This window comes from Mus musculus, chromosome 10, assembly GCF_000001635.26.
Source record: "Mus musculus strain C57BL/6J chromosome 10, GRCm38.p6 C57BL/6J".
Taxonomy (NCBI): Eukaryota; Metazoa; Chordata; class Mammalia; order Rodentia; family Muridae; genus Mus; species Mus musculus.
Window position 1 is genome coordinate 18,587,705 of NC_000076.6, and position 23,043 is coordinate 18,610,747.

Here is a 23,043-nt window from a genome sequence, read left to right on the forward strand (position 1 = left end):
TACAAGATACATAAACTCAAAAGTTGAAGGAAAAATAACTCATTGTATATTCCAACAGTTAAGAGACACAGCTCAATAGCGTAGAACATCTATGTTGTTTGCACAAAGTCTTGGTTTGATTGCCAACATAAGTAAACAGAGAAACTAAAACATGTTTAGGTTAGTTTTTAAAGTTATTACCCAAGTTGATTCACTGTCTAGAGGGAAAGATTGCTTTGTGGGATTAGGAAAATGTCCTCTATGCTCTGAGTTGTTTAGGCAATGTGCTGAATAATGGGGACTTTTTTTTTTTTTTTTTTTTTTTTTGACTTCCCACATACGCCAAAGAGCCTTGCTCTGATCCTGTGGATATCTATGTAGTTTTCATGGAGGGTAACGTTTATGAATATTACCACTGGATAAAATTCAATCCCTCTTAAATCCTTCAATACTGAAGAGTGGAGGTTTCATTTTTAGAGGATGATGCACAAATACATTTTTAGGCACTGGTTAAATGCCATGAATGCTTCAGTAACTAATCCTATACTATAGAGTGTAAGTGGGCTTGTCTGAAAAGCTTTAGTCATTATTATAATGTAAAAAATATAAAATATATTGTGGTAAGGGCTCTGGGGGACCTCAGTGGTTCTATATTTCAAAGCCATTTTCTAATAATACTTAGAAAAAGAAATTTCCAGGTAAAATATTGGTCTGAATAACATGAGTTCAAAGAGAGTAAATTTACTAGAGAGAAGTGTTTTATATAGAAAAAAAAATAGTTTTCTAAATTCACTGTGTCCCTTCCCATTCAGTCTAATGTGTGTATAACCGACACCATCATTTCACAACTGTATATTGTAGTTGAAGACTTACAATGATTCTATCACAGCCCCAGCCCACCCCTTCCAGCTGTCTTCCCATCCCACAGTTCTTGCCCCTCCCCTGAGAAGTATGCTCACCAAATGGAGGACTCTGAGTTCCTTTCCTCCAAAAGATACTGATATAAAATGAATCTAAATCTTTCTTAAAACTGAGTGTCGTACATTATTGTTGAGATAATTGTGGGGCATAGAAATATCTGTGCAACAAAGACTAAGGCACCAATTTTCTTTCTTTTCTTTGTCTGCCTTGGGAACAGAAGCAAAGACTCATGGTACACACAGGGTAGTCAGTATCAAGTCTCATGACAACATGCACCACCGGGTGCTTCATGTTAACGTCACAGACTTAAAATCATGCTTGGAAAGAATTTCCTTCCTTTAAAAACAGAGACATAAAGGCACAACAGTACCTTACCTGGGGAATTTATGAATATCAACATAAAAACCTAAAAACATTAAGAATAACGTTGAAATGTTCCTGAATATATTTTAGAAGTAATTTCTTTCTTGATTGGAACACTGAGAAAAAAAAAAAAAAACACGTCTGCAGCTTTCTTCCCAACCAAACTATAATCAGATTATAAGTTTTTCTGATTATGTCTGGTGCCAGATATATGACTTTATATCAGCTTGACTTACCGGCAAATGTTTTCTTAGGACTTAGTTGTGAAAATGAGGACTCAAAATGGATCAGCCAAGGGCTTCCAAGGGAAAGTGTTGAAAATGACCCATTTGGGAATAACACTGCAAGCAAATGCGCTTGGAAATTAAATTTAGAAATGTATCAAGTAATGTGGGCTGTTCTGTAATAATGTTCAAGGCCAGAGATCACTACTGCCACTTGTATACTATGTTGGCATCCAGACTAACCCAAGGTTGACTAGGTAAGGAGAGCTTAGAAAAAGCTTTGTTACTAGGTTCCAGAGACCTGGTTTGAGTGGGATGGTGGTTGGGAAAATGCAGTCAGCTGGATGGACAGGCAGATGCTGTAGGCATTTCCTTAGGATTTGAGTCCTCTAAGTGATGATGTCATAGACACGGCCCACTCTTCCCAGCCATTCCCTCACAGCTTGACGGACTCGGATGTCAGTCACGTGACAGGTCAGCTGGCTGATGCATGGGAACACAGCTGGCTGGAGAGCAGTGAAGGTCTGGTCTGGAAGGATCTGAATCTGATTGAGAACAGTTAGCACCATGTTGGTCCACGCCTATGAGAAAGGATGGAAGAGAATTACTGGCTATCTCATGGCTTTGCAAGTGCCATATGAATTATGTTATTTTTTCATTGTTGTTCTTTTTTTAAAATCAGGCTTAGTCAGGATATAGTTCTAAAACTTAAAGACCTTTAATAATAAAGTAGTTTTTATTTCACATATTGGAGGATGAAAGAGAATCATCTAGGAAGAGCAAATGTCTACAGAGCATTTGAGAGGTCAATCGGCTGTCTGCTAACACCTGGATCACTTGGGATAATTCTTCCTTAATTTAGAAGAAGATGCGAAATCATTAAAACCCCAACACATGATAAACCAGTTAAGATACAGGATTTACCATGAAACTTATCTGCTAAGAAATAAATACCTACCTCATTGTTACTGAATAGTTAAAAAAAGTTTTTCAGTCCAAAGCAGGATGCCCCTCATAGTAGAGGGCTTGCCTTGCATGCATGGGACCTTGGGTCAATCCCTGGTACTGAAGAAATGAGTTTAGTACAACTTATACAGATTCTGTCTTACCAAGTTTACTTCTATGTAGAGTTTCAAAGAAAAAGTCTTGCAAGAGGCATACTAATTTTAAGCGTATGTACCTGCATGTTTGTTCCTAGGGATGTAGGATCCTCTATTTTTTGATGTATTGCTTTATCTAGAACCTTCCTAGTTCTTTGTTTCCATGTTTCCTTTAACCGAATAAACACTAACAATGCTGTTTTCTCCTCAAACTCACTTTAGCAGGCTTTATATGTGCTCAACATGGTTAGAAATAATTCATTGTTTTAATTCAGTAGCATTGCTGCTTCAACACACCCTCAGTGCCACATTCGAGCAACAACAGGAGGACTCAATGGCAGCTAAAGCCCACCAATTTTATACACGTGGTTTCCTACTTCTCAGTAATAGGTCACAACATAGAAAAGTGGTTTTTAAAGTGATCTGAGAAGAAAATTTGTTTCCTCAGCAGAGGCCACAGCGTAGGCCCAGTCATTTTCTGACTTGGAGGTATGATTTACATAATCTGCTATGTGTCAGATCTCTCTATCCCCTGTCCCTCTCTTGTAGCCTGAGCTGTTCACAGCATGTATCTCAAAGGTAGCCAAACATAATATTGAACTCTCTCTCTGCCTTCACTTCCTACGTGCTGGAATTGCTGACTTACAGTACTTAGTTCAGAGCATTGCTGACAGATGTAACCCAAGGCTTTCTACATTGAGAGCAGCGGCAAGCACTCAGCCACCAGATTTCGACCCCTCAGCCTCCCTTGGTTTCCATCACATCTTTGAGGATGCAGACTCTGCAAGGGGGACACTTTTGTTATCTCTAACCAAGAAAACGGCTAGCAGGAACTGACCTGGATCTGCGCTTCTGCATCCCGTACAGAGACACTAAGGGAGCTTCCTGTGGAGCCTGACCGAGGTCTCTTCTCCTGCCTCAGCAGCTCTGGGCCTGCGCTGAAGGAATGGCGCATCTGCCCTTGGTCTATGAGATGCTGTGGCCGCTGAAGCAGTGGGGAGTCAGGACCCCGGGGCCCCAAGGGCTCCCCTTTCTTATCTACTTTGACTTCCTTGGGGAAGGGGGGCAGGTTATGTGGCTGCCTTCTCTTCTTGTACTCAGTCATCAGCTTTGAGATGGTCTTGTCAGCGGCCATTGTGCAAATCTTGTTCCCTGCACTCTCCCACCACTCTTTCTTGCGGCCAGGATCCTTCTTCTCTGTCTTGGGGCTGGGAGGCAGCATCAGCATGTCCCCACTGCCGACCCTCAGACTCTGAGGCTCACTCAGGTGCTCCCTGCGGTCATCTTCCGAGGGGGTGTTTTTCCCGGAGAAGCCACCTGTTGATGGGGTGGACGATTCGGACTGGAAGGAGGGGAGAATGAAGAACGGGTCGCTCTTGAAGGTAAGTGGCTCCTCCAAGCTGCTCTCCAGGTCCAGGTGCATCTGGATGTAGTGGTTACAGAGCTCCATGCACAGCTTGTGCAGCCTCTTGACCAGCCACACCCAGTCTGCATTGCTTACTGGCTGCACACTGAGCGACGGCAGGCGTGCCCGCCATTGCCTTTTCTCCTTGCCTCGTGGGGGGCTCACCTGCGCAGTCTCCTCAAAGATGTCTTCATCCTCCGACGAGCACTGTTGGGAGGAATCCGAGCTCCTCTCCTCCTCTTCGAATAGCACCTTCTTTACTTGCTCGGCTGTGATAGTTTCTTGGTTGGTGAGAACCGCGCAAACCAGGGCGTGAAAGTAAATGTTAAAGCTCATGGCCGACTGGCGGTAGAGGTTGGCTGCTCCTCCAATGCCAGACACTTTCTTCAGCAGGCATTTCAGCCCTGGGCTGGTGTCGAATTCCCGGGCAGTCCTATAGGAGTCCAGCAGCAGGTCAAATATCACAGCCAGGTTCTGCATGGAAATGTATCTGAGGAAGCCGGCCAGCTTGGTGTCTGGTACTTGGACTGTCTTCTCTTCTCCCGGAGAGGGGCCTTTGACAAACTCTTCCAGCAGAATGTCATACAGGTTCTGGAGCAGAACTTGGTGCGAGAGCAAGCTAACCACAATCTCCCTGAAAGAGACACTTCAGAAGCAAAGACAGGCGCTGGTTAGTGGCTTTCTGCCTTTTTATTTTCTTCTTTCACAGCAAGACAGGCATGGTCCATTTCAGAACATGTGAAACTCCAAACTAAATCTGTGTTCAGAAATTTTGAATTACTTATGTGTGTGGAGGTCAGAGGACAACTTGTGGGATTCAGTTCTCCACTTCCACAATGATGAGTGTACAGGGGGATCTAACTTAAGCCATCAAACCTGGCTGTAATCACCTTTACCCACTGAGCCATCTTGCTTGCACTTTAATATCTAATTTCAAAAGGGGAAAACTATTTTAATCATGGCTGATAGAATTCCTGGCTCCTTTTAAAATCTAGGAGCTGTAGACTGTAAGAAGATACTGAGTTATCAAGCTATAGGAAATAAAAACAGCATTTAATAAAAAAAATAGGTATAACTATATAAGACAGAATACCCTAACCCTTCCAACCTTTTGCCCTGTTTTTTTACACACATGCACAACTGTTTTTTAACTATCCAATTTATTGGTTCTAAGTGTAGTTACCATGCTGACATAAACATAACTGTCTCTGTAGAAACTTTTCTTCATCTCAGGGAGAAATTCTTTACATTAAACAGGAACTCAGCCTCTTCCCTTTCTCCCAGCTCCTATGTAGATATTTTTTTTTATGTTATTCAGTATAAGGAAACCTGAATATTTATTACTCTGCAGAAGGTTCTAGAAGCTACCTGTGCTAATTAGCATTAGGGGTCAACTTGACAAAAGTCTAGAATCACCTAATCAAACATTTCAATTGAGACTTAATCATATTGGTCTGTGGACATTATGTGAGGGATTGAATTGAGTGCCTTTAGGAAACTCCAGATCACTGTGGGCGTACCATTTCCTAAGCAGGAAGTCTGGGGTATAAGAAAGTTAGTGAAGCATGAGACTGTGAGAGAGACACCAAATTTATGGTTTGTGATTCAAGTTCCTGCCATGACTTCCTTCAGTGATGGACTATGATCTGGCAGTGTAAGCCAAATAAACCCTTTCTTCCTCCAGTTCCTTTTGGTCTGAGTGTTATCACAGAAACAGGAAGGAAACTAGAACATTACCAATTTGCTCTAAGTACTTCCAGGTCTACATTAGGATCCAAATTAAGAAGGGAAGTCCTTTACAGATCTATTCACTTTTCTATCATCTTTATTTCAAAGTAACATCTTCAAATGGCATGGCAGTATCTTAGCTTTTTTATAATCTTTAACATAGAAAGTAGACAACGTAAAAGTCGATGATGGGGAGACAGAAGCTAGAATCTGGGAAGAATTCATGGGCTACTGTTAAAGCTCTTTTGCATGACAGGCTCATGAATATTTTATTTTATTCATATTTCATAACTTAAATATATATTCCATGTATTTTTGGTACATCAAATGCTTAGCTAAAATATTCCCTGGAAATTTAACCTAAATGGTTATAGTATTCAAATAGCTATATTAACAAGCTGTTACACAAGTCACCAAGAGCCTTTGCAATAGCAACAACTGTCTTAGCTATAGAGAAATCCTAAAGATTGTCCTGTTTATAATCAAAGAGGTTGATTTCATACTGTTTTGTAGGTAGGAAGAATAGAGTATCAGTATGGCTGGATTCTGGTAGCTGTAGAAGCTGTCTTTTAGCTGTGCCCTTAATATAGTGACAGGTGTGTGTGTTTAAAAAATATATATGTATATGTATAAAATGTATATAAAACACATATATAATGTATACGTACATATATGTATGTATCAGTTCTGGAGGGGCTTACACATGCTAGGCAAGCACCTTACACTTTGCTTTGTTTCCAGCTCAGAAAACAAGGATTTTCAGGCTGGATAACAGTATTTAATAAGAGAAACTATTTTTCCCCTTCTGGTAAGACAGGGATCTTTTTGCCTCTTGACAGCAGAGTTGTATGTCTTCATTGAAATGGTCTGAACTTTACCATTCCTGAAATTTGGTAGTTACCATATTTCAAACAGTCTTGCTATAATGTCTAGCTGGCCTTGGATTCTGGGTACAACTGATTATTTTGATTTTTGTGTTAAAATTTAATAATCTCTAAATATTACACACATGATTTTATGAGCTGGATTGTATCCTATCCCAATGCATATACTGAACTCCTAATTTCTAGTCAGAATGCGACCATATTTACGGGAAGGGTCTTCAGGAAAGTAGTTAAGTAAAAATGAGGTCACTTGGTGTATCTTAATCCAGTGTACACACAGCCTTTGCTAGAGGACATCTGTATTAAGAAACAGAGGAGCCATCACGTGAGGTCTCAGACAGCCATCCACAAGCCGAAAGAAGACTTTCAGTCTTCAAAGCTGTGAGGAAATACACCTGCTCTGTCAGTCGCCTAGCCTGTGGTAGTTCCCTATGGCAGATTAAATAATATACATGACATGCATGGAATTTGGTTAAAAGGTTTCCCATCTTTATGGAAACCGCTGTTAAGTGACTCTACAATGTGGTCAGTGTGCCTAGCTAGAGTGTGGGAGTTGGTGAGCTTTCGTATTCATGAGCTCTGTGCGTACAACAGAGTACCTTTTCTTGGCATGTCCATTTGGTTTCTCATCATGAGGCAGTTCAATGATGAGCTGACAGGACTGAGCGTGATCGAAGTTGTTTGGAGTCTTTGGTGAGCACTGGGTGTCCAACATAAACACCTGCAGAAATATACAAAGGGACGGTTCAGAAGCCCACATCTCCCAACTCCACTGACAGGTTGCTAGTAGCCCTGGGTAAGTAATCTATTTTCTACCCATGTCTTTACCTATAAAACGGGAAGACAATGACTTCCACCTGATATAGCTGATGAATTAAAGATACAAGTACATAACATATGCAGAACAAATAATAAATACTGCTAACACTAATAAAACTATTAGTGTTCTATCACGTGTCAGTTCATTATTCTCCAAGTATTGAACTAGGTAGCAATAAGAAATACATGAGGCTTGTACCCGATTTGCTTTCTATTGCTGTGATACACACCATGACCAAAAGCAACTTGGCGAGAAAAGGGTTAATTTCACCTTACAACTTTCAGGTCATAGTCCATCTAGGAAGAAAGTCAGGACTAGATCTCATACAGGAACCAGGAGGCAAGAATTGAAGCAGTGACCATGGAAGACTGCAGCTTACTGACTTTGTCCCATGGCTCGCTCAGACTGCTTATTCACCCAGGAATGCCAGCCCAGGGGTGGCTCCACATTCATCATTAATCAGGAACGTGACCCACAGGCTTGATCAAAAGCCAATCTGATGGAGAAATGTTTTCAACTGAGGTTTCCCAGATGACCCTAGTTGTGTCAAGGTGACAAAAAGCTAACCAGGACAGGAGCTAAAAGCAAATGTGCGTGTGTGTTTAAAAAATATATATGTATATGTATAAAATGTATATAAAACACATATATAATGTATACGTACATATATGTACGTATCAGTTCTGGAGGGGCTTACACATGCTAGGCAAGCACCTTACACTTTGCCATATCCCCTTATCTCTGATTTTTATATCCAAGTCAGGAATGAGAAACTAAGACTCAGCCAAGCATGGCGGTTTGTGCCTTTAATCCCAGTACTCAGAAAACAGAGGCAGACAGACCACTGTGAGCTCCAGCATAGCCAGGACTGTGTCTCAAACAAACAAACAAACAAACAAACAAACAAACAAACGAATGAGGCTAAGACTCTCAGCTCCTTACTGGACCACTCTATCAGGACTACTAATGTGCCTTAGGTAGAAGTGACTGAAAATACCAAGCATCTATCATATCTCTATTCCAAATGACTTCATTTCTTTTGACTTAAAAGATCATCTTTTCAAGGAAACTTTCCCCCATTTTAATGGGACTAATTTGTAATTGAACAAACTACTTTTTTTAAACTGTAAATATAGAAAGTAAGTTGGAAATGAGGAAAGAAAGAAACACTTTGACGTGAAACAACTCCCTGTTCTCCAGTAACCACCGATTTCAGAGCAGGGTTCTCTACTGATGTTTCCATTGGTCGTTGAGTTTGAAACGGGATCACCAAGCTGACTTGGAACTCACTCCATAGCCTAAGTTAGCCTGCATTCGAGCTCCCTCTGCCTCCTTGTGCTGAACTGTAGACATTAGTCCCCATGTCCAGCTGTTATTTTTATATACTTACTTCATGCTTGAACATAGGTGAAGATACCATAGCCTATACACATGTGAAAACTGAGCCAGCTGTCACAGCTTCCTGGTTAGAGGCTTATCTCTCATGGGAGCTACCCTGGCCACAGCTGCCACCCTGTTGAAGAGGCTCCCCAATGCAGCCTTACTTTTCTTTTGTCCCTTCTTCTGTATAAACAATATGGATGCTCCTATGGACATGCCTCTTCCTTCAGAACCAATAGTCAAGTCCTAGGACATTATGAGTGTGCTCAATAGAGGAGGTGAGAAGTTGAATGTGGAAGGATCTTTCTTGTCTCATTTGCTGCTGGGGGAATTCCGTCAGAAGCAACCAGGAAACTTCTCAACAGATTCCCTGATGTGGGCGCTAACAACCAAACCCAGGTTGTATGGGGAAATGTTTAATGATTGGCTATATTTAACTCAAATGTGCTAAGTCATTCAAAACTATTAAGGACTGTGATCAGTCATAGGTGATAAAAATGTAATACATAAACCATCTTTAGTCACTCATATTTAGCAGCAATAGTATTTAGAAAACTCTTCTAAGTAGCCTAAGCAAGGTGTGGATGGAATCCAGGTTATAAGATAGGCTCTAATCTGAGAACTAAAGGATGCAACCAGCAAAGTTGGTGTTGCAAGAATGAGCTAAAGCCATTCATTCCAGTGGGAAAATGATACTGGCAAAACCTCAAGGCCTCAATGTGTATGTCTGTAAGTGATAGAAGGTCCTGGTGATGCTGGACATACAAGATGATGCATTCTAGCTCCTGGAGTGCCCAACACCCACACTCCAGCTCTTACCTGCTGGGCCATGGCCCGGATGCGCCAGTACTCAGCCTCAGCACTCGGGGAGGAAGAGGGTGCTGCTACGCGCACCTGGCAGCCTTCCCCACTGAAGCCCTCTGTACCACCGTGGAAGCAGCCTAGCAGGTCCTAGGGAGGAACAGCAGGTGTTCATAGGGTTTGTCTTGGTTCAGTGACAGGCCCAGTCTCGAACCTGACACGGATAAGATAACTAACCAACGTAGGATTTTTCTTTCTTCATGCTCTGCTACTGTGCAACTTCCTCATATGAGAAAGTAAGCAGAAGTCAGGTGTTCAGACTGACCAAGCCTCAGGGGGCCAAGGAAGAAGAAAACAATTTTGCATCCCTCATTGTGGCATCTTACCTTCACTGGCTTGAGGGTGGCTGAGAAGGCGTCCTGAAGGGCACAGCATGCAAGTCTCCACATCTCCTCCGTGAACACGGGACCTGCTGTCACGAGGACGTACCTGCCAAAAGGCGTGGCCTCAGTCCAGAAATTCTGTTATCTTCAAAGTTGAATTGTGCACAGGTTTGCCCTGCAGTTACTTTGCTAACAGGAGGAGTCCCATCTTCCACCCCTCTGGGATTTCATTGTCAAGATACTAATATCTACCATTTTAATTTGGAAACACCAATGAATTTCCATCTTAGGCTCATATGCAAGGGTATATACCCTTCATTCATTTCCCCATTCTGACCCTATTTATTACCACTCCTCTACAAATCATAACTATGTAAAACAAGACCCAAACTCTTATCTTATTCTTATCTACTTGTGCCTGTTATCTTGTTCTCCCAGCTAGAGTGCCTAGACTTACTGTGGTGGTTTAAATGAGATGTTTCAGGAAGTCTTTGTTTTAAATACATGGCCCCCAGTTAGTAGCTGTTTGGGGAGGGATGGCTTTAAGGTTTCAAAAGCTTTTGACCATCCTAAGTGCTGTGTACTCTCAGCTTTCTGATTGCAGTTTGAGATGTGAGCTCTTAGCAGTTCCTACTGGCATGCCCTTGCTCTACCACCATGGACTCTAACCCTCTAGAACTGTGAGCCCAATTAATTGATTCCTTTTGTGAGTTGCCTTGGTCAACTTATAGAAGGTGCTTTTATTGTAGCAATAGAAAAAGAATGAAGAAAATCTCTTTGGAGTTGGAACCAAGTGTCACCATTGTTACCATCCTGTTTGCCACACCTCTTCTTGTTCTTTCTGGGTATTAAAAATTAACCCCTCTGTAGGTATGTACAAACCCCTCAGTGATTCTCTGTTAGTTGTTACTATTTTTCTTTGAGAACTGGCCTTACTGAGTAGCCTAGAGTGACTTAGAACTCTAAGTCTCTTTAATTGCCCTCCTGAGTTCTGGGATTATACATGCATACCTGGCAGTTACATCATCGTTCTCAATATCTTCACATTAAAGAGACGGGAGAGTGGAACTATTTAGTAACATTTTCACAAGAAGAATTTTATGTCCTCATCATACATGGGAACAATATTCTAGACTCCAAAATGGAGCTTGTTAGGAGTGGGTATTGGAGCAAGACCCTAAGACTTGAGACAACCCTCCCCCCTCCCAGAGTGGTACATAGAACTCGGGAACAGATTGAAGCAATCTACTTGGTGACTAGGAGCTGGCAGTGGGCACTAAATCTCAGGCTCCATCCACCTTCAATTCTCACCCTCCTCCTCTGCCCCCGAGCACTAAGCACATGTTGACTGAACACCAAAGAGGGGGAACTATTAATTATACATTATTTCTGAAAGGCAATCCACAAAGTGAGTCACTACCATAAAAGACAACTTCTTGGGATTCTATGATAAAACCCCACCCTTGTAAAGAGCCAAGGGACCCTCTCCTCACCTAATGCAGGAACAGCCCACCCTGGAGATGGTTTCTGTGGGCTTGGCCACGCATACTACCAGTAGCTCAAAGAGATCCTTCAGCATGGTGTTGATCATACTCTCATACCTGATGTCTGCAGGAAGAAGGAGTAGATTCTTAAAACTCTAGTGAAACAGGGGAGAATGGAATGGCCATCTCTGGCAAAAGAAGAAAGTCTGAGACATCTAAATGTATCTAAAAAGAAAAATTCAAATATACTTTCCTTGGTGATGAAAACTGAATTATATTTAGGTGCTCTTGGGCAAGAAAGCAGTCCTGTCTCAGCTTGGGGATTTCTGAACCTCTGTCTATCTGGCTTCCATTTGCACAGCATTTGTAGACTAAAGGAAACGGAGGTCTCCAAGCCAATCTAATTGTCCACTCTAGGACTGTATCTGTGTGCTTTCCTTAGGGTCCTTGTGAGGCTACAGAAGCAATTTTCAGTGGCATTGCTTCCACACCCCTCAGTGCTTGCTCAAAAATACCAACCCCCTGAGACACACTCACTGCCTTCGTGTGGAAATCCCTTTCTCCTCCACCAGCTGTGGAAATCCCTCCCCACGCCACCAGCAGCTTTATTCTGCAGGACAAATTATCCTCACTGAATTTAGTATCGACGCAATTTCCTATTCTTGCTTTAAACTCCTTGGGGCCCACATTCTGCTTGGTCTCTTTTGTCTTTTCTAGCAAGAAGGCCTCTTGCTTCTGTGTATTTTCCCCTTCTGTTTTGACGCTATGCTTCTTTTTCCTCCCAAACCTCCCAAACCAGCTCGAGAGCAAAGTCTGACTCTCACAGAGGTCCCTGCTCAGGTCCCCAGGCTGCTGCCCTGCCTGTCCTTCTCTATCTGCCACTTTCAACATAACTCTCCACTAACATGTATATTTTTCAAAGTGCCACAGGGCACTAAGGAACTTCCCCTTATCTCTGTCCTGATAAGTAACTTCAAGTTGGTAACCACAGCCCTTTCTAAATTCTATTTCTTTTATTTGCTTTCTTTTGATGAAAAAGCACAAACAACAAGATATACCACCTCTGCATACTCTGGCTATGAGGATTTTAAAAAGCTGTGTATTTGAATAAGCCTTTCCTCTTATGCCTAGCTACATTGGACCTGCTATTAGGTTATCGTATCTTCAACAAAGGCATTTGCACCAGCGTTTCACGAAGCACTTTGAGAAGCCTGGAGAAGCAATGCCTACAAGGGCAGGCTCTGGCTCTGCAGCTACCTGAGTGTAGAAAGCTTTGAATGTGTTCCACCACCAGCTCGCAGGACAGACCAATGGCGTGCTTGAAGTTAGCAGATGCCACATCCCAGTAGGAATGGTCCTTGTGGCTACGGAGGAGCCACAGAGACATCACAGGAAGGAGAAGGTGAACAACTGCATAGATTCCAAACCCAGGGCCTGAAAAGGAAAGAGGAGGGTCAGAATTACCATTCCAAAAGGGATGGGGGCTTCTTGCTATGGCTGGTATCAAAGATCTCTTTCAAAAATTTTTTCCTATTCTTGAGAAAGTGTGGGGAGAATTGACAACTCACTGGGGGCAATAATGGGCATTTTACTTCTTTGTATGACTATAGCTCTGCAGGTATACGAATAGACATAAAAAATTCAAATATTACCAAGTTAAAATGCCTCTTGATCTCTTAGTTCTCATAGTCAAACATATAAACACATATGTGCATTTAGGAAAGAATGTCAAAATATATTATATATACTTACACAGAACACCAAGGTATATAGTTTTATTTATAATAGTCTGAGTCTCACTCTGTTGTCCAGATAGGCTTTGAACTCTTGGACTTGTGTTTCCCTGGCAGAGCCAACTGTGATTTCACCCATTTCCCACCACACTAGCTTAGAGCTTTAAACTACTTTGATAACTATGGAAAACAGAGTTTACATTATCAAAAAATTTAAACAATCCTTATTTTCACTGATCACTATTTTCATTATATATAGGTATACTTTATTAATCAATTTCAGTGCTGATGAAAATTTAAGACGTGAGTCGTCTTTTTATTCTGTAGGCAATGCTATAAAGATTATCTTTGTGCTTCTTTAAAGAAACACTAATAGATTTTTAAAAATTGATTTTAAAAGCAAGGTACAAATAGGGTGGGCTGGCACATGCTTATACTCCTAGCACTTGGGGGTCAAGACAGATTACCAGTTTCAGGCCAATGTGGGCTAAACAGTAAGATCCAACAAGAAAAGAAAAAGATATCAAAGATAACATGAACATTACATAATATAGAGGAACAAAACTTACATACAACCGGGCAGTGGTGGCGCATGCCTTTAATCCCAGCACTTGGGAGGCAGAGGCAGGCAGATTTCTGAGTTCGAGGCCAGCCTGGTCCACAGAGTGAGTTCTAGGACAGCCAGGGCTACACAGAGAAACCCTGTCTCGAAAAATTGAAAAAAAAAAAAAAACACTTACATACAGATATAATTCCATTTTAACATATTTCCTTAAGGTACTTCTTGAATGAACATGTATGAATGTGTATTTTTAAATACATAAATTCCATATAGGTGATTCTACATTTAAAATAATTCCTTGAAAATGTCATAATGTTATTCATATTTATTAACTGCTTTTCACTTAGTGTTAAAAAAACTTTAGTATTTAAGAGACTTTAACAAACATATATTTATTACGTTAAACACTATTCATATAAACATTGAAAATGGTGCTTAGTAATGAGATATATTTAGAAGTCATGGTGCATAACTTTGTTTAGTGGGATGCTTTTAATTTTTAAACATATGAGAATAGCTACAAACTTTACAATGAATTTTAAGCAGGTGTTAATAATCAAGTCATCACAATGATGAATAGACAGCTCACTGTGGAACTGGTTAGTAGCTTCATTAAGGTTCTAATTCCGTTAGTAAAAACTAAAATTCAAAGTCTGGCTGCTCTTAACTGACCCTTCCTAGTCCAGAGGATCAGAGTTCGATTCAGAGTTCAGTCACCCTTACAGTAGCTCCCAATTGTCTGACTCCAGTTTCAGGGGATCTGATGCCCTCTGCTGGCCTCTCCAAGTACTGTATGCATGTGGTACACAGACATTTATTTATGCAGGCAAAGCACCCATAAAATAACAGTCCCATAATCAGCCTCCAAACGCTGACACCATTGCATACATTAGCAAGATTTTGCTGAAAGGACCCAGATATAGCTGTCTCTTGTGAGACTATGCCGGGGCCTAGCAAACACAGAAGTGGATGCTCACAGTTAGCTATTAGATGGATCACAGGGTCCCCAATGGGGGAGCTAGAGAAAGTACCCAAGGAGCTAAAGGGATCTGCAACCCTATAGGTAGAACAACAATATGAACTAACCAGTACCCCCTCCCCCCCCAGAGCTTGTGTCTCTAGCTGCATATGTAGCAGAAGATGGCCTAGTCTTTCCATCAGTGGAAAGAGGGGCCCATTGATCATGCAAACTTTATCTGCCTCAGTGCAGGGGAATGCCAGGGCCAAGAAGTGGGAGTGGGTGAGTGGGGGAGCGGGTGGGGGAGCAGGTGGGGGACTTTTGGGATAGCATTGGAAATGTAAATGAAATAAATACCTAATAAAAAAAAGAAAATAAAAAAAACCAACAACAAAAAAAAAGAAAAGAAAAAAATAACAATAAAAACACCTTACATTTCTATAAAAAGTTTCTTTGACTGAGGAAACTTTGAAATGAATAATAACTGTGAACAAGAGATGCATTCCTAAGGTCTCTTTCCTACACAGGAGACCATCTTAGGCAGTAGGTATCCTTTTCCAATTCCAATCACCACGACAAGAGGCTGCTTGGTATGGTATGTGCGCATGAGTGGTGGGTCAGTTGAGCTCTCCTAAGAGCACTGGGGCTGCGAAGGCTGTAAGATCTGGCCGAGGAAGAAGGCTGCAATCATGTCAAGTGGCAAAGCCGGCTGTCCTATGGAGGCACTGATGGCACAGATGGATTGATGTGGGATTCCAACAGCACCAACGAACACATCTTTGGTAAAAATTTCAGGGATATATCTTACCCATGAAACATCATTGTAGCCATCGAACACATATTTACTGAGCATCTACTGTGAGTGAAACTTGGCCTTAACAGTGAAAAACAGTTAAATATCCAAAGAGACACCTTCTTGAAAATAGTTAAATGTCTAACAGCATATAACTCCAATAGAAACAGATATAGACATTTACCAGGTGTTTTGGTAACATCTCTCAACAGCTCAAAGAGTAAATCTAAGGTGGGTGGTTGGTGTTGCCTTGGACAGTTGGACACAGCTGCTGTTAGCTGCTCCAACAGGATGATCCAGACTTCTATCAGACCTGGAAAAAAAAGGCAGACTGCTCAGAAACCCAGCTCTCCATCAGGAAGAATAATACTTGCAAGATCCGAGCTAATTCCATGTACGAATGGCAAAGGGCATTGGGATGTCAATTGCCAAAGAGTGTGTTAGCTCTAGGTGCCCACAAGCAGGCAAAGGTCAACTAATATGGTCTGACAAAGTCAAAGGAAAACACAAGACTCTAATTCTTCCTGAACTTTACCTTCTAAAAACAGCAGTGACTGAAATGACTGTCAGACTTCTTGGGAACTAGTCATATAATTATACAGATATAGAATTATTTATTTAGCTTTATTTCTGTCTATCCTCTTGTTTTTCTCTTGAGACAGGGTCTCATGTAGCCTATGCTAGCCTCAAACTTGCTATTTACCCAATGATGACCTTGAACTTCTGATTGGAAGTTTCCACCTCTCATATATGTGCCTAGTACACAAATACATAAACAGTTTTAAGAACTGATACATGCTCAGATAGTATCATGCATGGATTTTCAATATACATAATTTACAGCCCAGTGAAAAATGCAAATATAAATATAAATCATAAGCATACATAGAATACACAAAGCTAGACATAATAGCTGACAAGGTAGATGCCATTATCAATTTATAACCAGTCATCTCCCAAGTTCTGGGATTTAGGGACTTGTTACACATCATACTATTTATATAGTGCTGGAGATCAAACCCAGGGCATCATTCATGTGAGGTAGGCTCTCTTTCAAATAGATACATCTCTATCCTTCCTGCCTATTATTTTAAAATAATAAAATGTGCTACTTCCACTATTTTCTTTGTAACTTAAGTGGCATTAATTGTGTGCATCATGCAATGTAAGTTGTCATCTCACACAGACACTCTGTAACCAGCTTTCCACTGTCCCCCAACTCCAGCTCCAGCTATCTCCTAATCTAAGCCAAGCTGCTTTGTTTACTATGGTAGTGTTGGGAACTAAAAAGGAGGCCCTGGGGAAGGGGGAGGGGAACCCACACCCTGCCAGCGTTTTACCTATTCTCTGGTCTGTCAGGCATGGGAGAGCTGCCATACACTTTCCACTTAGCCATGGGTGTGCATTCAAGCCTCTGACCCACTCTTCAGGGGGTGGCAAGGGGCAGCCCTACCTGGGGAGCCCTGCAGCTACTTTGCTAAAGCCACCAGGGTTATAGGAAAGAGGGATGAGGTTCCCAACAGCTGCGAGAGTGAGTGCAGGGGATCTTGATGAGCAAAGACTATGCTTTTAGAGCTTTATTATAGAAAGGCAGGGAGAAGGAGAGAAGGGAGAGAGAGAGAGAGAGAGAGAGAGAGAGAGAGAGAGAGAGAGAGGGCTAGAGAGAAAGAGAGTAAGAGGGAGAGAGGAGAAGAGAAGACAGAGAGGAGAGAGGGCATGAGAGTGAGGGGTAAGAAGCAAGAGAGACTAGTGAGAGAGAGCAAACAGGGGCTGAACCGCCCTTTTTATGGTCTTTACTGTTGCTAGGTAACTGGAAAGGAGTTTAGCCTGAAGGTCAGAAGCTTGGGCCATTGTCTATGTGACTTCTAGTCATGCTTCTCTTGTGGGGGCTGTGTGTGTGTGTGTGTGTGTGTGTGTGTGTGTGTGTGGTAACTTAGGCAGGGGCCAGAGTTCCAGGAGCACGAGGGAACGCCTACCATGTCATGAAGGTGAATTATCACCATTCAGATCTCAGCTCACCTGGAGACCAGCCTGTCTGTGCAGAGTTCAATGCCCCACAAGGTAGGATTAAGGTGATCTATCTCTATATTTGCCAAATTGGTTTGCCACTTCCAGCTCAAGTCCCTGGAGGAAGTGTTACTTCAGAAAGGGCCAGGTGGCCTTCCTTTGTGCAACAAGCCATAAAGATGACTTGATAAGGGACATTGTTAAGTACAAGGACGGGGAACAGCCTTGATTGCTAGAGTCTGGTGATTAGGGCTGCGATGAGCATGAAAAATTCTTATGTTGAGTACTCCTCATCTTCCACTAGCTTCTATACTCTCTATACTTTCTGTACTACACAGCTCTTTGAAACAAACCGAGGCCTGTATCTTCACCTCCTCAACGCTCGCTTCACAAGTTTTTGAGCATTGCCTAAGAGTATGGGAGTGTGCTGTGTTATGCTCACTTCTTTGCCCTTCCCTCTCTCGTTCCCATATATGTATATATTTCTCCGATTTATCAACCTTTGTATTAAAAGCCTTTCTGGATCTAGTTGAAGAGCCCACTGAGGACAAGGTAGGCCTCTCTACACTTTAACTTTAGAATACACTTACTGAAACAACTGTAGATTTAATGCAGTGTTTTAGACTTTGGCTTGAACTAATATGAAGAGAGAAAGATGAAAAACACACATGACCAGTTGTGGACAGACAGACCTGGGGCTAATTATATTTGATGTTAATCCTGTGAGGGGTTGAAAACAAGGAATGAGTCAGCAGGTGATTTCCTGTAAACCTGCTTCCCACTTTAACTTGTAAAATAATAATTTGGCAGATAAAAGGAAAGGTGGAGTGGAAGGTGGAGAGAGAAGAAGGAGAAAATGGAAGAGAGAGGATGCAGAGGAGGAGGAAGAAGAAGCACATGGCCTGGAGAAACCGCAAGTTCTAAGGGGTCTCATAGTTGTGGAAGATGGTAGTGTAGCAGTAGATCTGCCCAGTCTAGGCGCACAGCATGTATTCATATCAACTGAGTTGTGTTTTCATTGCTGGGGCATATTTAGGTTGGAGATTTAACTCAACAATGACCAGTTGTGTACATTGGTAATAGTTGACAAAAGGAGATACCATTGTGTCTAGCTCTACATATTCTATTTATGCTTCTGTTTTTATATATTTTATCTAGATTTGTAAATGTTGGCATTTTCCATTGGATGAGGAAAGTAGTATGTACCTTGAAAATCCATGGTGATTTCTGAGAATATATCATTCTGAGAAGTGATTAGGTGTACATATGTGTACAGATGCATGCACATGTGGAAGCTAGAAGTTATCCGCCATACTCAATCAATCCCCATCTTATGAAGAAATGTCTTTCACTGAACCTGGAACTCACCATTTGGGCTAGACTGGTTGGCTAGTGAGCCCTTGGGACTCCCCTGTCTCTGCATCTCTAGCTTCTGCTGTGGTTGTATACCATACTACTACTATCCTAATAGGCGTGTATGTTTTTCCTTCTCTCTCTCTCCCTTTAGTACAAGTCAATATCCAAAGCATTATTATAGACAGCGATATTAGCTTCTGCTCAGAATTACATTGGTTAAAGGCTCCAATGTTAAATCAAAATTATTCTTTTTCATAATTTATTTGTGATGTTAGATATCTGTTCCTCCCTCTAATGTTCTCTCTCATTGACAGAGGCCTTACCATTTGAAACGATCTCTCAAACACTGTAAACTTCTAACCACCCCTATAACTGAAAGATAAAAATAAAAACATTCCCCAACAGTGTTTGAAACAGCCAGTGCTTAGAAAGGAGGCCTATTTCTGAATGTGCTTCATATTTCTAGATGTGAACTGGACAAGGTCTTCTGAGATGACAGACCACAGGCGTGACCAGGACTCAGTTCACTGGAAAACCACTTAGTCTTACTACATGGTAGTCTGGTTCACAGGAAATTGCATGGACTCTTCTTAGAAACAAATTCTCTAAAAGTATTCTTTCCCCAAGTCTATTTATTAGCCTCACTTACCACAAATATAGTCTCTCTCCAGCAATGGCTTAATTTCCCCTGTTTCTAGTCAAATAGTCTGAGGGGAAATAGTTGTGTTTCCTTGAAACTAGTGAAGGCTATTGCTAGCCCATTTAAACTACAGTACAATGTTATCTGACTTTGCAAAATTCAAGAGAAATCAAAACTCCCTTGGTGGAATCTGTATAGCTATAACGGCTTTATAAAGAGGCATCCATGTAAGAACAAGTTGGTGTTGACTTTAGGGAATCCTTGGAAACGCTGGTTAAACTTATCCTAGTATAAAATTACTAAAAAAAACAACAACATAGAAGTGGATGACTAGTCGTATGCTCTATAAACTAAATTTATATTCGAAGAGTCTGGGATTAAGAACATAAAAATAATCATAGTCAAATCAACTAACTTACCAGTGTCATCATCAAAATCTGACAGGACTGATTCAATTCCATCTTCACTGCTTGCCGACTGCTCCTGAAGCCTTCGTGGCAAACTGGCAAGTCGCCCACTAAGGAATATTGGCTTTAAGGGCATTTTGTAGATCTTGGCCAATAACTAAGTAAGAAAACCACACCAAACAGTTCACTTATATATTGGGAAATTCTCAGTGTCAGGAAATAGAAAGATTATAAATCATTATTAAAGAGGACTCAAAACTACAGGGGATCCTAAAAAATAAAAGTTATTGTGATTTGCATTTGAAAGGTAGTTGACAAGAGCATTAATATAAGGAAGCAGATGCAATAGTGCTCGCCCGTAAATAAAGCAGTGGCTATTATTCATCATCTGAATTTTATATACTTTTATAAATTCACTAAGGTAACTGTGAATATGTCAAATATTTTTTTCTGTAGGGGACCCCAGAGAAGAATAGGGAAAATGGGACTTGGCTTCCCCTTCTCATGACCCACCTCCAAGGAAACAGAAGGGCAAAAGCAACCTGGGAGAGGGGAAGGTTTGAGGTCAAGGTAAAGGAGATAAAGCCATCTCTCCTCCTGGGCTCAGCTAAAGACATTTGCTAGTGTTTTACGAATATCCTCTGAGGCATGTTTGGGGCTTGGAGCTGTGTGTGGGACGCCCCAGTACCTGAGAACAACGTCTGAGGTAATCCAAGGCAGGCAGGCACAGGTCTGTAGATGTAGCTCCAGCTCCAGGAACACAGTCTCCAATCTCTTTACAGTCTACCTCCCCTAGGGCAGTGTGGGGACAGGGACAAAATTACCCCTGCTTCCAATTAGAACAGAAGACCCACATACTCACATCGTACCCAAAAGTACACACAAGGAAGAAAGGGGAATGTTACAGCAACTCATAGAACCTGATAAAAATCCTCTGAATTTTCTCCCTATGAGGAATATTTGGTCGGTTCTGGTCCCATACTCCTGGTGGCTGAGAGGGTATTTCTGAAACCACCACACAAATTCCTTTTGCTGCTGGATGATGTGACTTCTGAGGCCTGTGAACTGTCCCAGAGGCAGGCCTGGAAGGCTGAAATGAGGTATGTGGCCTCCCTCTTTGGACCTCATCTTCTGCCAGCACTAGGCACTAAATGATGATAGTAAGTGAAGAGCCCAGGAAGAACAAACATGCGGGGGCTACAGATGAGGCTCTCACGAGACTTTCAGTAGCTTATTTTCATAGAGTTGTAGAGACTTACTATAGATTTTCTAAAGGTAAATAAATGGGAATCATAATTTTTATCTCATGAATAAAAGAATCTATTTCTATGGTTCTAATAAACTCATCTTATAGCACTGTAATTATAGCTAATTGTCTGCAATTGTAGCAGCAAACACCCTTTCATATGAGTCAATAGACATAATTACTAGGTGTTAGTGAGATTTCAGAAGCACCGAGGCATGCTTCTACACAGAAGAAATAGACAAGTTCACATTTTAGATGAGGGATGGCAAACTTTTTGTAAAGGGCAAGAGAGCAAGAACTTCAGGCTTTGAAGGTCATTCTGTCTGGGTTGTAACTTCACTTCTATTGCTGTAGCAGAAAGTCAAATAAAACTGTTTTATAGGAAGTCTGTTAGTGAGTTAGATTTGAACTGTAGGCCTCTAATTTCTGGTTTATTTTTACATATCTTACAGCTAAAAGCAGAGGCCAGGTTGTGAAAAAGGAAGGTGGAAATGAACAATAGTGTCATTTCCTATCTTCTTGATTATAGCACGTGTTACTTTTTTTTATGTTGTATATACTGAGTCTATATAAATAGGCTTTCTGGAACCAAGCAGTACCCAGAAGGCTCAGCTGTATGGAGGGTTCTGTCTTTCCCACTGAACCCCAAGACTTACACCTTGACTCTCTACTTCATAAATCACAAAATAAAATAGAATCTCTCTTTTCAAAATACCTTTCGTGTGTACATTAATAATTTGGCACCTCTACATTCAGTCCTTAACATTTCTTTAAAATAATGTCTCAAATTTCCAACATGCTTTAAAGTACCTCTACCTGCATATTTCACAGACACTTGATGTGTCTAACTGTCCAAGGAACATGTATAGCCTTTTCTCCTTTGCTATGGTCTAAGTACCTGTACCTATATGACATGAAAACACGAGTGGAACATTTCAGAAGTAAGAAGTTCCTAAGTTTTCGATGATACGTTATTGCCAGCAACGTGATGCACTGTCACTCCTGCCTCCCAGCTGGGGTGTGCCAAATCCCTCTGTGTTCGGCATCCAGGCTGGGTATGCTGTCTACCTGTTGTCAGTTCATAGGGCTACCACACTGCCTGATGTGGTATCAGTCTATTGCTGGCACTGGTTTCTTTGTGTAATTTTACTATTTGTGTATTTCTTTACTTTTATTTTTATGTGTCTGAGTATTTGCCTGCATGCATGTCTGTGCACCTCTTACACGCCTAGTGTTTGAGGAAGCCTGAAGAGGGAATTATATCCCCTGGGACTGGAGTTACAGATGACTGTGAGCTGACATGTGGGTGCTGGGAATTGAACCCAGGTCCTCTGGAAAAGCAACTAATATGTTTAACTGCCTATCCCCCTCTCCAGGCTTTATCATTAGTTTTTGTCAGTCTAATATAATACCTACTTTATAGATTAATTGTTGGTGTGCATGTACGTACAGGAAAAAATACACAGGCTTGGTACTATTAGAAGTATTAAGAATTTTCTGGTGGTCTAAGAAAATATCCTTGTAGGTAAAGATGGCAAATATATGTTGTAATATAACAGGGCAAAGACTGTACAACTCAGACTGATAGCAAGTACATCCTGATACTTTCTTTCTTTTTCATGGTTTTAGAGCTTTATTGTAGAAAGACAGAGAAAGAGAGAAGGTAGAAAAAGAGAGACCAGCCATGGCCACGTGGGGTGGGGGAGGGAAGGGGAGAAGGAGAGCTAGAGGCGAGAGTGAGAGGCAAGAGCTTACAAATCCTGATACTTCATTTTGCTCTTACTCTTACACCAAGAATAAGGGTGACACAAGTCTAATAACCTCTTTGTGTCCAATTTTCTTTCACAAAAGATTGACCAATGTATCAAT

General features: G+C 41.4%; 1 protein-coding gene across 1 annotated transcript in view; it reads right to left on the minus strand.

Moving 5' to 3' along the window:
• Positions 1-306: 306 nt before the first annotated feature.
• Positions 307-23,043, minus strand: part of Arfgef3 (ARFGEF family member 3) — a 155,748-nt gene continuing 133,011 nt past the window's right edge. Inside the window, exons 25-34 of the mRNA NM_001033258.4 lie at positions 20,617-20,720; positions 19,941-20,085; positions 15,703-15,831; positions 12,730-12,906; positions 11,482-11,596; positions 9,992-10,094; positions 9,624-9,755; positions 7,204-7,325; positions 3,426-4,638; positions 307-2,068 (exon numbers count right to left, since the gene is read on the minus strand). Coding sequence (NP_001028430.1) covers positions 1,877-2,068; positions 3,426-4,638; positions 7,204-7,325; positions 9,624-9,755; positions 9,992-10,094; positions 11,482-11,596; positions 12,730-12,906; positions 15,703-15,831; positions 19,941-20,085; positions 20,617-20,720 — 2,432 coding nt within the window. The 3' untranslated portion in view covers positions 307-1,876. The remainder of the gene's footprint in view (positions 2,069-3,425; positions 4,639-7,203; positions 7,326-9,623; positions 9,756-9,991; positions 10,095-11,481; positions 11,597-12,729; positions 12,907-15,702; positions 15,832-19,940; positions 20,086-20,616; positions 20,721-23,043) is intronic.